Genomic DNA, 16320 nt, shown 5'->3' on the forward strand with positions numbered 1-16320 from the left:
CCCCCATAAATAAATTTTTATTTTCGTAATTATTGTCACGTTAAAATTAGTTATTAGCAGAGTTTATTATTATTATTATTATTATTATTATTATTATTATTATTATTATTATTATTATTATTATTATTATTATTATTATTATTATCATCAGAGGTGCATTTGCATTTAGCTCCCCTGAGTCAGTAATTTGGAGACAGACAAACTTTGAAAGACTTTCAAAATGGCTTCAGCTGAGTCAAACTACACAAGGAATGCCTGAAAACGTTACTTTTTAGAGCTTGCCACTGGCTCTCAATGGGATTTAGCTCTGGACTTTGACTCGGCCATCCTATCACATGAATTCTTTGATTTAAATTGTGTCATGGTATCTCCAGCTGGATTTTAGAGTTATTTTTCTGCTGGAAGTTGATTCTTCACCCAGATATCAGTATTTTGCAACTCATAGCAGCTTTTTGTCCAGGATTGTTCTGTATTTAGCTTCGTCCATCTTCCCATCATCTCTGACCAACTTTCTGTCAAAGAAAACCAAGTATCTAAAAACTGCACTCAATTAAAAGTAGCACTACTTCAACATCCATCCATCCATCCATTTTCTGTTCACCCTTGTCCCTTAGTGGGGTCAGGAAGGTTGCTGGTGCCCATCTCCGGGCGAGAAGCAGGGTACACCCTGGACAGGTCGCCAGTCTGTCGCAGGGCAATGCAGAGACATACAGGACACACAACCATTCACGCACACACTCACACCTAGGGAGAATTTAGAGAGACCAATTAACCTGACAGTCATGTTTTTGGACTGTGGGAGGAAGCCGGAGAACCCAGAGAGAACCCACGCATGCACAGGGAGAACATGCAAACTCCATGCAGAAAGACCCCGGGCCGGGAATCGAACCCAGGACCTTCTTGCTGCAAGGCAACAGTGCTATCAACTGTGACACTTTGCAGCTCACTACTTCAACATATTTACTCAAGTAATAGTAAAGTAATTACTCGAATAAGACTAAAACAGTATTTGATAAAAAAATAAAATAAAATTTAAAAAAGCTACTCAAATACGGAGTAACCGATCAAAACATCAATCATTTAATATTGAAAATTTGCATCACCAAAATACAAAGTCATGTGGAAATTTTGGTATTTCAAAGATCAGAATGAAATAATGCATATAAATAACATACAAAATAACAAAAATCAGGCAAAATAAACATTTTTCCAAATCAGTTTCTTTCTATATAAAACTTTAACAGACACTGCAGATGTGTGTCAGTGTCTGGAGAATTTTTGATTTAAACAAAAAGTGAGATTACTGGTACAGTATCCAGAAATTTTACTCAGGAGTAGCAGTACTTCATAATAAAAGTCAAGTAATAGTACAAAGTAGTACTTGGAAAAGTTTTTTTTTTTTTCGATAGGTTACTCAAGTAAATGTAACTAATTACCACCTAACTTTGTCCCCACAGCATGCTGCTGCCACCACCTTGTATCTCAGTAAGATCAGTTTTGGACTCATGTCATCAGAGCACCTTCCTCCTCATATGAATCCCCCATTTTCTGTGGACAGCTGTTATTGTGGATTGATGCAGCTCCTCCAGTCTTACCCCAGCTCTGTCAGTTTTCTTTTAGTTTTCTGAAACAAATATCTGAAGCCTTCACACAACAGGCATCTTTACTCTGACATTAAATTCGACGATACTGGACTCTGTTACTTAGCTGACTTCTCAGTGCACTGGATTTTATTTAGCAATATGAAAGTAAAGGGGGACTGAAAACAAATGCAAGCTATACTTTTCAGATTTTTACTTCTAAAACTATAAAACCAAGATTTTTACTTCTTTGTGTTCATTTATCAGATACAATCCTGATAATGCTGTTTTAAGTCGAGTTTTAAGTCTAACCATGACAAATTTAACAAATCTCTGAGGGATTTAAATACCTTTGCAAGGCATTGTAGATCTGATAAACGAGAAGGTTCATGAATAATGAATTGCTGGTATTTCATTGTAGACTTGCATGGTTTTTGATCTGACAGAGAAGAAATCCATCATATGTCAGAGGATTACATTGATGTTTTAGATAGTAACCTATAAAAATAGTAAGTATTTAACAGTGGAGCGTCATATACAGAGTTATGACAACAAGAAAGGAATCCCATTAAAATCAAAACATTCCCTAACCTCCAGAGGTCCTTCATGTCCAGATATTTTTGTCCCTTTCTGTCTTCAGGTTATCTCCTGCTCATCCTTACGTTGCAGATCCTGTTGTGATACGGGAGCCATGTTCACTCCAGTATGTGCGTCTTTATTGTTGGATCTCAAGTTGCTATTCACTGCATTTTCGGAGCAGCAGGCCTTCAAATGATAAATGTTGGCCTTGCTTTTACGGCATCCCATTGCGTTCATGAGCTGATAGGCGTCCTTTCTGAAGGCCTTTGTGAAAATAGCATACAGGAAGGGGTTGGCGCATGAGTTGATGGGGAAGAAGAGGACCAACAGAATCTTGGAGTTGGTGACAGTAATGAGAGGAAACTTAAAGGCAGCAGAAATAGCAAAGAAGGAGATGGGCGCCATGCAGAGGAAGTCGGTGAAGATGAGCACAGCCATTCGTTTTGCTATCCTGGTGTCCGCGCTTCTCTCAGGGACCTCTGGGTTCTTCACAGCCAAGTAAATAAGCACATAGCAAACGCACACGACGATGAAGGCCCCCACATTGAGGAGCAGGATGATGATGATGAAAGTCTGCGCTAGAGGGGTCTCTATGTCCATGGGTAAGCACATGCTGACTTTGGTGTAGCTGCTGACGCCAACCAGGGGTAGCATCCCCATCCCCAGACACAGAAACCAACCCGCTGCCATTATACCTGCAGCCTTTGTCAGGACCAGATGGCGCTTTACATGCAGAGCGTTGGTGATGGTGTGCCAGCGCTCCAAGGTGATGGTGGACAGCGTGTAAACTGACAGCTCGCCGCCAAACACAGACAGGAAGCCTGCAGCATTACAGCCAGGTCCGGTTTGCCACTCGATGGCGTGTTGACTGTAATGACCACGAGTCCTCAGGTCTACCGTAGCGATCACCAGAAGATAGACACCGATGCAGAGGTCAGCAAAGGCCAGGTGGCACATGAGGAAGCGAGGCACGGTTAGCTTGTTTCGGCTGCTAAAGAAAACCAGCAGCACCATCAGGTTGCCTGTGATAGCAAGTATGTTGATGAACCAAATAGCAACTCTGAGAAAACTGAACCCAGCAAGGTCCTCGCAGGGATTGAAGGCGTCCTCTTCAGGGGTGCAGATGATTGAGCGGCAGAAGTCCACCAGCTGAGAATAGAGATCATCCACATCTTGGAAGGCGGTGTCTTGCAGGTCAGAGTCAGAATAAAACGACCAACCCCCTAGCGGAGGTGTGTCACCTGTGCCTCCAATAACCCTCTGAAATCTGTAAGAGACACCAAAAGACAAATCACAGATAATAAAGACTCTAGACTTTATTTTTCTCTAAATTATTCATGGAAAATTTGCCTGTTCACAGATTTTTACATATAGCATAGCATCTAAAAATATTCTCCCCCAAAAATGCAGGTTGGGAAGCTGAAATACCGAAAGCAGCCAAAACTTCCATAGAAGCACCATTTGATTTCCTTTTATCTGACTGGTTGTACCCCACAGAGTGGAAATAAGAAAGACTGTAAATATTACCTGTATGCATTAATACACGCTTTCCACTGTGTGTATTAATGTATATTAAGGTTAAAATACGCAATAGTAATTGTTTTTAGAGGGGGTCTCAGTTATTCACGTATTTCAGCAATTTACATGTGGCTGTGGACCCAAAACTCAGCGAATACAAACACACTGTAGTTTCTCTACCCACAGCAAATATCTTACAGCACTATGTTTGACCCTGGTTTAATGAAATATATATTATGCAAAATAACTATTAAATAATAAACCTCATTGTCAGGCTCTACTCTCCACCAAAGCAGATCCCTAACAAAAACTCAGGCAATGTTAGCTGAACCTAACATTTTCTCAGAGTTTTCTCTTTTAACATCAGGATACAGGTTTGCTTTAACAAGCTGCAGAGCCAACAGATTTAACAATCCATTTTTACCTGCTATTATGGTCCTTTTAAATATTTTTGTTTGCCAGTAGTTATGTTTTTATATCTATATTGTGATGGTTTACTTACTGTTGGTCAATGCTTTTTTTGCCAGCTGAAAAACACTTTGCTAGGGTAAGTGTAGCTATTTAATACCCACTGACACAGCACTGCGTCCCATAGATCTGAACATTGTCCATGTGAGTGGTTGAAATTGCTAACATGAGCTAAAAGCAGTGCTTTTTAAAAGCTTGCAGAAATGTGACCTCCTTCTGTTACAAATAAAGAAATTATTACTGATTTAGGTTTCACAGAACATCACTTGAAAGAATCCGAACCATTCCTTTAAATTACATTTTCAGAAAGTTGATGACTTTAAGAAGATAATACAAAGAAACTGGTATGAACTATGAGTTCAGCATGAACAGAAAAATATCTCACCTTGCTGATGGATTCCCTTCTTTACAAGATGTAGAAAAATTATCCCATGGAGCTTTAGTTGAGAAGTCCCTAGAAAAACAGAAGAAATCTATAATCTCATTTTACATACTTCCTGTTTTGAACGGAATAGCTAAGAGTGTAAAAAAACCCCACCAAATTTCAAAATGTGCAATACAGAAAAAAAGATTATTTGAGATTGAATTTGTTTCTTTTTTGCAACAGCAACAAACCCTGTAAGCTCAGATGATCATTTGGGTTCTCATATCAGCTAAATATGCCAGGTCAAATTGGGAGTGTTTTTGATCATTTTTACAACAAAATGGCTCCAAACCATTGAATTATGGGGATTTCTTCAAGTGCTAACCACAAATATAGCTTTAAAAAGTTTTTGTATTTACATTTTTAAAATAGTTTTAAGTTTAAGCTCAAGACTGAATCTGAATTCAGTCTGAAATCAGAAAATAAAACAAAACAGGAAGAACACAAATGTGTTAGAAAGGGATGGGAACCATTTTTGAGATTCTGGTTTTCTTCACATTCCACCAAACAAATGTTGTGTAAAAACACAGATGAGGAATACAGCCTTCTTACTTGTTCAGGTTGAAAGGTCTGCCAGAAATTACACCTGTCCAGTTTTGTGCTGAAAAGTTAGGAGAGTGAGCTATAGAAACTGGATACTTTTTACTCTAAAAAAAGAGTTCTGTTTTGATTGCATCTAGAGACGCTTAAAGACTTGTGTCTAAATCGTATCTGTCATATAAAAATACGGTGATTTTTATTGCAAGGATGCATGAGTGATTTCTTCTGGGAATTTTTCCAGTGGGATATTTTTTTATTATTTATTTGGAGAAAAGTGAATATAGATGTGCGATCTCATTTTTTTTTCATTGTCTGTTTGCAATGATGTTGGCTGCTGATTGTTCCACCAAGATTGCTCATGGATATTCTGCAAACATACAGGAGCACTGTCTGATAAGTACTTTTAGAGAGTTACACTCTGGGATAGTTGTTCATGAGTTTAACCATTCATACTGTAATTAGGCCTTTTCTAAGTATGATCATAGAGTTCACAACCGTGGGAAAGAAGATGAGGATAAAAAGCGGCTCTGTTGTTTTAAATTGCTTTTACCATATTGAGCATTCTAATTTTCCGCTATTTATTTTCATGATTTGGGACGAAAGAAAGAAAACATTTATTTCTTGCAAAAGTATTCCAACTCAGTGAAATGTTCCATTCTTTATGTAAAAATAAATAAATAAATAAATAAACAAATGAGATTTTAAGTGAGCGAATCTAACAAGTTAGCACATCATTGTTATATGTCTGAAAAGTGTGGCTTGGATTTCTATTCAGCCCAATTTACAGAAGGTTTTTCACTTTTTAAGACAACAGCTCTGTACATAAAGCTACAATGGCTATGGATACATTTGCAGGGCACTTTATCCTTTCACAATTCACAGAGTAGGTCACCTGTGAGGGCTCCAGCTCAGAAGGGCACAACAGTGGCTATTGTAGGTGAGATGGGCCTCTCGGAGGCTGCCCATTCCCTTCAGAGGAGGCAACCTTTTCAAATCGTACGCTGACTGAGCGAACAACACCAGAACCGACTCCAGTCCATGAGCAGGTAACCTTCTGAGAGCTGTTGCAGAAACATCCCTGTGAGAACAGCGTCACATGAGCAACATTTTATTTTTGGACCTTTGCACGAGAAAACTGGCTTGTAAAAGTTCACAGCAGCAGTCAGAAAGCTCCTGCTACCAGCACTTGATGAGTAGTGATAAACTGGTTAAAGGTTTGTTATCTAAAGAGTGAGTGTGAGTAATGTTTCTCTTCTTACGTCACCTGAGTTAAAGGGGACGTGTTGTCCAAAATTTACATTTAGCAAATTTTTGTACTTCTATTGCTTCAAAAAACATCCCAAGTGTTTTTTTTTTTAAGACAAAACCCCCCAGCTGTATGTTAAAGTGTTTTGAAAACTTCCAGAATATAGCCTCATAAATCAGGAGTCACGGCCCATCACCTAGCAACCCCAGAGAGGTCAGCCTGTTGCCTAGCAACCCAAGTGAAGCTGCACCACGTTTGGTCAATTGTTTTTAATGCTGCGTGGCTGCTGGAAAAAACAAGTGTTTTGCTGTTGGCTTACCATCCAGAAACTACTTGCTGCATTCTTGTTGGTTGTACAGGAGGATCAACTTACGCTTTTCAAAGATATACTGTTGTATAATTGACCATTTTCAAATTTATGATTGTAAACATTGAGTTAGAAGCCATGGCCAACAGCAGCTTGTTTGGATTTAAAGTGACAAGACGCCCTAAAACAGATGATTGTGAAGGGACTTCACAATGGTGGAACTCATCAGGATAAAATCTTATTATCTAAGAAAGATTTTGTGCAAAAAAATGCAGTGAACATGCTTTGGATAGCCCATAGACCTATCCTAACTTCTTCAAGGAAGCATAATAGGTCGCCTTTAAAAAACACAAAGTATAACTTACAAGACCTCCGGACCAGTGGCTCCTTGGAAAGCATCTCTGTGGATTATTTCAAGGTTTCGATTATTCTTCAGCACCCTAGACAAGACACAGTAAAGGACCAGTGAGCCCATTTCTCACTGCCTGTACAGAAATTCCTAAATAAAAAAGATTATAAAGTAGGAGTCTATTGAATACAGCTTATCTATCTTTGTCCCATTGAAGGCATGATTGTGTATTCCTCTGATACCGTTGTTGTAGAGATTCCTGTAATAAACAGGGTATGTTAGAAAAAAAAGATTTTCATTAAGTGATCATGAATGCAGAGGCACACTTACAATGTAGCATAACCCTCAGTCATTCCAGTGAAAGCATTTGGAGGCACTTCAAGCAGATGAATGTTGTCGCATATTTCCCTGCAACAGAAGCAAAGTCCAGACTGGAACATTCTGTATCATTACAGACACTAACAGAACATAGCTCTGTATTTTGCATGAGGTTAACAAATCATTGTTATGCTTGATTTTCATGTTACTGTGACTTACAGAATAAAGTCTGATTTGAAAGAAGTGATTGATGTAACATCAGGGAAGAGGGTTATTCCAGTGTTTAAGATGCTCCTACAGTGATAAAGAAGACATAATGTTTCTGCAATAGTTTTAGACTTTTTTGTAAACCAAACATCAAAAAATCTCTTGGAATGTTGCCTTTTTCATAGTATGTGTAGTGCATTCTGCAAAACTATTCATACTCAAGGAAACTCAAAGTGGGTTTTATTTGAGATACCTGTATGGTTATTAAGTTTAAGGAAAGGGATACATAGATTTCAACATTTTCTACAAAGGAAAATGTGAGGAGTCTGAATCTGGGTTCAATGGAAGCCATGTTTGTAAATATCTGGACATTTTCTTCCACAATTGAAATGTTTAGAATTCCAACCATCTTCTCAAATTTTCCTGAAGAAATTCATCCCCACGTCATGATTCTGCCATCACTGTGGTTTTGGTTTTAAAGGACTGAAGCAATCTTTTCAACCTATACCTCAAAGATGCTTAAACTTATGCACCACTTTGTGTTAATTAAAGTGCTAATAAAATGTACTGAAGTTTGTGATTGTAATCTGACATGTTAAAGTCAAATGGATGAGTACTTTCACAATTAAATGAAATCCCACTTATTTAGGTATTAAACCTGAACAGTTGTGTATTTAAGTTCAAGTTGTCTTACAAGAGGCGAAGATTTGGTAGGTTGTTGAAGGCTCTTCTGTCAATGTGCATCAGACTCCTTGCATTTTGAATTGAACTGTTCAGTCATGAGGAAAAAGAAGAGCAGCTGAGGTGCATTGCGGTGATCGGGACAGAAATTCATTCATAGCATCACAAAGACATGACTTACATCTCAGAAAGGTTGAGAAGATTGCTGAACGCTAACGCTTCAATGGTTTCCAGGGTTACACTTTGAGCAATCGCACTGCAAATAACACAAACACAACATGATTAAGATGTTAGTTTAACTCAGTGTGCCCATAGTTGTTAAGTGCCAACTAAACATGACTTCTAAAACTGGAGGATACCTTATTCTAAAACAAAAACAGCAGAAATTTAAAGCTAAAAACACGATGCATAATTAGTAATGCAGCACGTTCCCACTAAATTTAAAAAATATACAGTTCACATTTTAAATTTGTCTGATTATTGTTGGTGCACTAAAAGAAAAGACAGATACATACATCCTCTGAACTCCTCTCAAATCCTCAAAAGAATGGCTTGATATAGTTTTAAAAGAAAGGTGATAAAGAAACCTACAAGAGATGGAAGATGGCCATTAGATTATGATACAGCGACCATTAAAACGACAAATCACCTTGATTTAATGTCAATAAAATTTCAGTAAATAAAAGCATTAGATGCTTCAATTTACAAAATAAAAACATTTTATTTTGTAAATAAAATGATCAGTTTTGACTTGGTGTAATAAATATGTAGAGAATCATAAAGGACATGAACCCTTTTTTAAAATTTTGGCCGTTTAAATGATTTACAGAACATTAAAACTTTTGGTTTTCCAGGAGATAAATATATATCCAAATATAAAAGCAATAATATTATTAAAAACAAAATATTTTCCAGGAATTGGAACAAATCATTTCACTGTCTGCAGAGAAGTGAGTTTAACATCATGAAAAAGTACTGATGAAGGAAGAGCTCCACGTTACCTCAATACCTTAAAGCTCATCTAAAAGTTGCAGTTGCACAAAGTACAAGAAGTTCCTTCTGGAGAAAAGAACTGTTCGATCTCATAAGACAACGACAAAGCATTTGACTACAATGACATGAAGAATGTTTGGTGGAGAGAAATGAGGCTTTCAAATGTGAAATCCCTGTAACTACTGTCCAGCTTGGTGGGGGGAGCATCACACTATTGGACAAATCTTGTGTATTAGTCGTTGGACAAATAATAAAAACTCTTCAGCTTCATCAACTGTGAAGCTGAAGAGTTTCTAATCACCACCCGGTTTTCTAACCATATGCCCAGAAAAGGATTTAAAGGGGAGCAGCAAAAGCAAATGAGGTGGATTAGCAGTGCTTGCCACCAACTGATGATGTTATCAAGGACATATTATTGTGGAATATCTTCTCTGCTGCCCGGATATCGAGCTGTTAGCATGTCATAATAGTCATGAGACTGTCAGACAGCAACAGTCTTCAGTCAGAGGCATCTACAAATTTGTTGTAAGACTGACTCCTACCAAAGAGCCTCTATGCCCACAGTATCTTCATCCACAATGGCGCTTTGTGGATATGAATTAAGACATTTAATTTCCAGTTGAGATAAATAAAATGGTTTTGATTTGAATGCGCTATTTTAAATCTGACAGTGTTGACTTAGAAAATCCAATGTTGTGAATTCCATTTCTGCTGTTATCATTCTACAAATTTGTTTCTTGTCTCATCATTTCCTCCTGGCAACAATTAATTGGCCAAGTAGAAAAGTTTCTGCATGCGTGTATGTGTGTGTGCTTTAGGAATGTTTTTGGCATCTGATCCAATCATGAAACTGCCAGCCTTGGTGTGCAGGCACTTATCAGCTCAGATTCAAGGTCTTGCGATTTCTAAAAGCAGGGGTCAAGACTCCCAACCTTCAAGGTTCGTCACAGTCTGGTAGGCCCGTCGGGTAAGACATAGGATGAGAGGATGCTGTATGTACATGACCTTGTGAGGCCAACTTGACATGTTCAGAAGTAATTAAGTTCAAAACACATTGAGATTCTTTTTGTTGACTGAAGCGGCCATGAAGGTCTGTGCATATGTTTTTATTCAGCTGTTATTTAAATCCAAATTGTTCTTATTATGAACATAAACAATGTGTGGGAGGCAGCTGCACAGTTGCTATAAAGTCTTCTAGAACAAAGTTAAGACTATTGTTTATACAATAAGATATCATATTTGTGCTCATTATGTTGGCCAATGGCTGTCTATGTAATGTATAAATGTAAGACAAATACATATTAGGTGGAATACAATAAATAATAAGGTATTTACATTTTTTTTTCTAAATTAGTAGCAGCCTTGCATCTAATTCAGAAGATTCTACAAGAATACGTTGCTAAAAATGGCAATGTTCAGACATTATTCTGCCAAAGAAAAAAATTAATCAAGTAAAAATTTTTTCTTTGAAAACTGATAAAACTGATAACAAACCACATAAATGATGTTTAACCCAAAATTAAACATTTTGTGCGTAATTACGCGCAGACTGATCTGGAAAGTAGTGTTATATGATTGTACAGCGCCTTAACATCAGATATAATTGTATTATACGCGGGCACATACACGTGTTTTTATTGACTTTGATTCCTTAAGACAGTATGTACTTACAGTCTTTTGTTCCGCTGGTCCTTTCCCGCCTCTGCTGTAAGCTTGCATCTTATCGTCTCGGAGGAACATCGGCAGATCCTCGGGCAAACTTGTGCATTCATAAAAGAACGAAACTAACAAGAGCGAGAATACTGGGAGAGGCGTCCGCATCGCTGCTGGCGTCTGTGAAACGTCCGAACACCCAGAAGGTGGGCTGTCCACTCAACGCTCAGTGCGCATGGAGATAGGCTATTTGCGCCTGCTGCTGTCGAAGCGCATCATCCTGACAGCGCAAAGGGGGTTCGGAACCTCCTGAACTAACCAGGAGTTGTTAAAAATGTATAAATGTTACTGTTTTTACAGTAATGCACGGCATTATAATATTACGCATGGGTTTTTGATGCATTGACATGTCATTTTTGCACAAATTAAATACTTTGAATGAGTTAGATTATTTGAGATTCAGAAAAGTTTGCACTTCACTGAAAATCTGGGGCAGTTTGCGTCTGAAGAAATATGCAGCAAACTGGAGATAACAAATTTTGGAGAAATTTTATGTCCACAGAAAAAATATTCTTATTGTTTTGAAATAACGTTCTTGCAGCAACCAGAAGCCTAATCTAGTTACTAAGAAGGACAGCGTGACCTCTAAATCTTCCCACAAATATTTCTCTTTTGCTTTTCACTTTATTGAACTTTGACACAAAAGATGTTTTGACAAATATTACATTTGAAGAGAAGATGCCATTCTTGCTGAAAAGATATTTAAATGGAAATATATGGAAGAGGATTAGGGCCACCGGAAAAAAAAAAGAATTCTGACTTTCATCTCAGAATTCTGACTTTATTTATTTATTTATTTATTTATTTATTTATTTATTTATTTTGTTTCGGTGACCCTAATCCTCTTCCGTAGAAATACTATAGTCTGAGCAACTGATTCAAAAAGGTTTCCAATGTAGTAAAACCGTATTTAATCAAATTTAATACATTTAATAATTTAATCAATATTCAATGCCTTATATTGAGATGCTCAATATAATAGCATCTCATTATAATAGATAATGATATAATGGTATCCCATTATATCATCTCATTATAGAAGAACGGTATTTTATATTACTGTGGATATGATTATAGCATCTCATTATAATGAACTAGAATGATAATAATAGCATCTCCGGTATCTAATTATAATGAGAAGATACTCTCCCATTATAATGAGATGCTATCTTGTTATAATGAGATGGTAGTATATACATGCATATATGATATCAACATGTTGATATCAACATGATTATCAACATGTTGGTATGTTGATAATCATATCAGCAATAATATAAGATATATTAATGTTGATATGATTATAGCATCTCATTATAATGAACTAGAATCTCATTATAATGATAATAATAGCATCTCAAGTATCTAATTATAATGAGAAGATACTCTCCCATTATAATGAGACACTATCTTGTTATAATGAGATGGTAGTCTTCCATCCATCCATTCATCCATCCATCCATCCATCTTTCGCTTATCTGGCATTGGGTCGCGGGGGTAGTAACTTAAGAAGGAGGCCCAGACTTCCCTCTCTCCAGCTACTTGTTCCAGCTCCTCCAGGGAATCCCCAGGCGTTCCAAGGCCAGTCGAGAAACATAGTTCCTCCAGCGTGTTCTGGGTCTTGCCCAAGGTCTCCTTCCGGTGGGACATGCCCGGGAAGGTGTCCAGGAGGCATCCTGACCAGATGGCTGAGCCACCTCAACTGTCTCCTCTCGACGTGAAGAATGGCCGAGCTTCTCACCCTATTTCTAAGGGACCCACAAGTGGTGGGCCCATAGGAAAGGGGACCCATGTCTCCTCTTCGGGCTGAGCCTAGTTGGACTCCATGGGTAAAAGTCCGGCAACCAGGAGCTTGCCAACATGCCCTACCTTCAGGCTTGGTTCCAGGGCCCCAGTGACCCGCGTCCGGGTGAGTGAACACCAAATCCAAAGTAGTTTTCCATCATAAGGGGAAAAAACTTGCTGCATATTTAAAATTTGTCTATTGAATTAAAGCTGTGGATTTTACTTTTTGTTTGTGTTTTAAAACATTGTATAGCTAATGAAATGCTTGTGACCTCTATTTTGTCCAATTTTGTATAAGTTGATTTTTTAAATCCATTTATTTTCCATACTTCTGTTAAAACATGACAAGAACCCTGTGAGTGAGGAAATTTAAAGTAAGCAATTAAATGTTGCTCTTTTGGACTGGAAGAGGAAGCGGAGCACCGGAGAGAAGCTAATGAAATGCTTGTGACCTCTATTTTGTCCAATTTTGTATAAGTTGATTTTTTAAATCCATTTATTTTCCATACTTCTGTTAAAACATGACAAGAACCCTGTGAGTGAGGAAATTTAAAGTAAGCAATTAAATGTTGCTCTTTTGGACTGGAAGAGGAAGCCGGAGCACCCGGAGAGAAACCTCACATCAAAGGAGATCATGCAAACTCCACGCAGAAAGATTGGATTTAAACCCATTTTTTAAATCCATCCATACTTCTTTTAAAACATGACAAGAACCCTGTGAGTGGGGAAATTTAAAGTAAGCAATTAAATGTTGCTCTTTTGGACTGGAAGAGGAAGCCGGAGCACCCGGAGAGAAACCTCACATCAAAGGAGATCATGCAAACTCCACGTACAAAGACTGGATTTAAATCCAGGAACTTCATGAGGGTGTTGTATTGTGGCTTTTTAAGTGGAGCAGGCAGCATGAGAAGTATTGGGAAATTTGTCTCGTTTTATGTTCTCTTACCTGCACTTGTTTGTCTATGTATTTATGGTTACGCTCATGGATTTTTTTGGTTGTTTTTTTAGAATTTTTTTGTGTACTTTGTGTAAATTTGCTGTAGTGTCTTTGTGTAATGACAATATAGCAAATCTACATCTAAGTCTCAGTTTTTTGCTCCTGTTTAAGTTGCTCAATCGGTGGAACTTTTATAGGCTTTTGTAAATCCAGGAGAGCTGTTTTCTCCACTCTATGAGGAGAAGATAAAGGTGGCAGGAAATAAGGTTTATTTTTAGGCATCTCTGTCTGTGACAATTTTATATCTGTCAGATCTGAACAATGATCGAAAACCTTGGAATGCGTTTTGACATTCCCTGAGCAAGCTGGCTTTGACAATGTCTTTGACATTTTCTTTTTTACGTATGGCACATTCAGCCCCTCCTCTTCAGCCTTCTGCATTTCAGACGTTATGTACTGCTGAACTGGCTCTGGTATAATGTCCAAAACATTCATTTGCTGTTCTTCAGTCTCTCTTTTTCTCTTCTCTATCTTGTTGGCGCGCTTATTTGCTGCCATTTCAGAGTTGAAATTGGAAAATTCAAGCATGTCTTGTCGTCTTTTTTGCTTTTTTTGTTCTGTTTCAGCTGCATGCATCTTGTCTGCCTCCATCAAATCATCCAACCTCTTTTTGCTCTTCTCCTTCTCTATCCGCTTTGCCTCCAGTTTCTGTCTTGCTTTCTCAGCATTTGCTTCCAGAACTGATTTTGTCATTGCAGCCCGTTTCTCATTTTCTTTCTCTGATTGCTGTTTATCTTTGGCCCTCCGTAGTCCAATGACTTTGATCATTTCTTTCTCTGTTGACGCTAATTTGGAGGCTTCCTCATTTCCTAATTTTGCCAGATGATCGTACGCAGTTTGTATCTTCATCTGATTCCTCTTTAATTTCTCAGCCTTTACCTCTTTTGTTTTGCTGAAAAAAGTTTCCACTTCTTTGAAATGCTGCTCCTTTCTGGCTTTAGCCACCTGCTCACTTTTAGAGAGTTTGGGCTTTATAACGTTTTGTTGGATGAATTTCTTTTGCTCTTCCTTCTTTTTCTCTTTTTCCTCCTTTTGCTGTTGGGTTGTGTATGCATCTTCGAGCATAACTCTCTTTTTATTCTCTTTTTCAAGTTCCAGTCGCTCTGCCGCAAGTTGTTTCTTTTTGCCTACCACCTCATTAAAAAATTCAACATCAGCCTTTAGGTTCTTCTTCCGATCCAAATCTTCAGTCATAATGCGTTCTTCAACAATGTGGTACCAAGGATTCAGCTTCCCATTGTCTTTAGGTGCAGCTACGTGCTTCTCTCTCTGATTTGCGGCCAACAACTTGTTTTGTTTGTTCAGCCTTTGTTCACCGAGTATTCTGTTAAGATTTTCCACGTCTTTGTCTCGTAGCAGAATCTTGTATCTGCTCTCTTCGAGTATGGCATTTCTTTCCTGTTCTTTTACCTGCCTTTCTTCAGCAGCAATCTGCTCAAATTGCCGTTCCTTTTCTTGTCTCTGTGCTTCTTTCTTTTCTTTTAGTGCAGTCCGTGCTTCCTGTAAAGTTTGAAGATTTGGTCGCAAGCGATTTAAACCTTTTCTGGTATTTTCTGCTACCTTGTTATGTGCCGCCGAGATTTTCTGGACTGTTTCCCAGCAAAATGATGGCAGGATTCCAATAGCTCTTTCCATTTTCTTTCTCAGTAAGGGTGAAGCTATTTCACAATGATCTAAATCTCAAGGTACTTGACACAAAAAGCAAGTCTAAGTTAAATCCAGAAATGTCTACTATAATCAATCCAATAAATTCACCTCACAGACTGTTCCCAGTTCAGTGTGTACAGGTCACCACGATCCAAAGTAGAATGAAATGCAGTGGAATTCCTTTTATTCAAGCAGCTCAGAAGTGAGATGTCACAGAAGACTTTGTGACATCACTATGACATATAACATCTTTAGAGTATCATTTCTTCAGTGACATCATCATTACAAACTTCCATTCTGCAGGAACAATTTTCAAAATTTAACCCAAGATTCTCATTACCCATTACTTCAATACCTGAAATTTTAGAAGCACTAGATTGATAAAGCAATGTGCATTTTAACAAGAGTTATGTTGACAAAAAATATATTTAGAAAAAAAACTAAAATAAGGGCAAAGAGCTGAATGTATTAGAGAAAGAAAGAAAGAGAGAGAGAGAGAGAGAAAGGGAATGAGAGAGACAGGTAAAGAGAGGGAGAGAGAGAAAATGTGGGGAAATAAATTCTAGGCTTGTTTTCACTGTGTAACTTAACATTTTACTCAATTAGTTTGGACATTTGACTGCTATCTGGACAATTTTTTCTTTTGAATGACAATTTATGTTAAATTTGCTTTCCATTAAAGCTCCTCTACATTCCATTTTGCTCCCCAAGCAAGAATTATTCATTTTTGTTTTCACTTTATTTACTCAGTGGGTTTACAAGAAGACAGGAATGTATATGCGATTTCCCATGCGCCCCCAAATGAACCATAAGTGTTCATGTTGGAAGTCTTGGCCTTGAGCGCATGTGCCAATCTCAAATCTGCCCTTCCATAATTTTTTGTGGCCCCCTAGAATTTAAAGGGACATTTTGCAGAACGTAACTTGCCTTACTTCCACTCTTGGGAATACAGCCGATCAGTATCAAGA

General features: G+C 37.9%; 1 protein-coding gene across 1 annotated transcript; it reads right to left on the reverse strand.

Annotated features, from left to right (window-relative positions):
* Positions 1-1170: 1170 nt before the first annotated feature.
* Positions 1171-11102, reverse strand: lhcgr (luteinizing hormone/choriogonadotropin receptor). Its single transcript, XM_044137191.1, is given in 12 exon segments — positions 1171-3426; positions 4531-4599; positions 6002-6187; positions 7028-7102; positions 7202-7270; positions 7342-7419; positions 7549-7623; positions 8231-8305; positions 8399-8473; positions 8733-8804; positions 10882-10971; positions 10973-11102. Coding segments are annotated over 12 exon segments (2133 nt in total). The 5' UTR covers positions 11032-11102; the 3' UTR covers positions 1171-2216.
* Positions 11103-16320: the final 5218 nt, after the last annotated feature.

The sequence above is a fragment of the Gambusia affinis genome, linkage group LG13 (genome assembly GCF_019740435.1).
Source record: "Gambusia affinis linkage group LG13, SWU_Gaff_1.0, whole genome shotgun sequence".
Classification (NCBI taxonomy): domain Eukaryota; kingdom Metazoa; phylum Chordata; class Actinopteri; order Cyprinodontiformes; family Poeciliidae; genus Gambusia; species Gambusia affinis.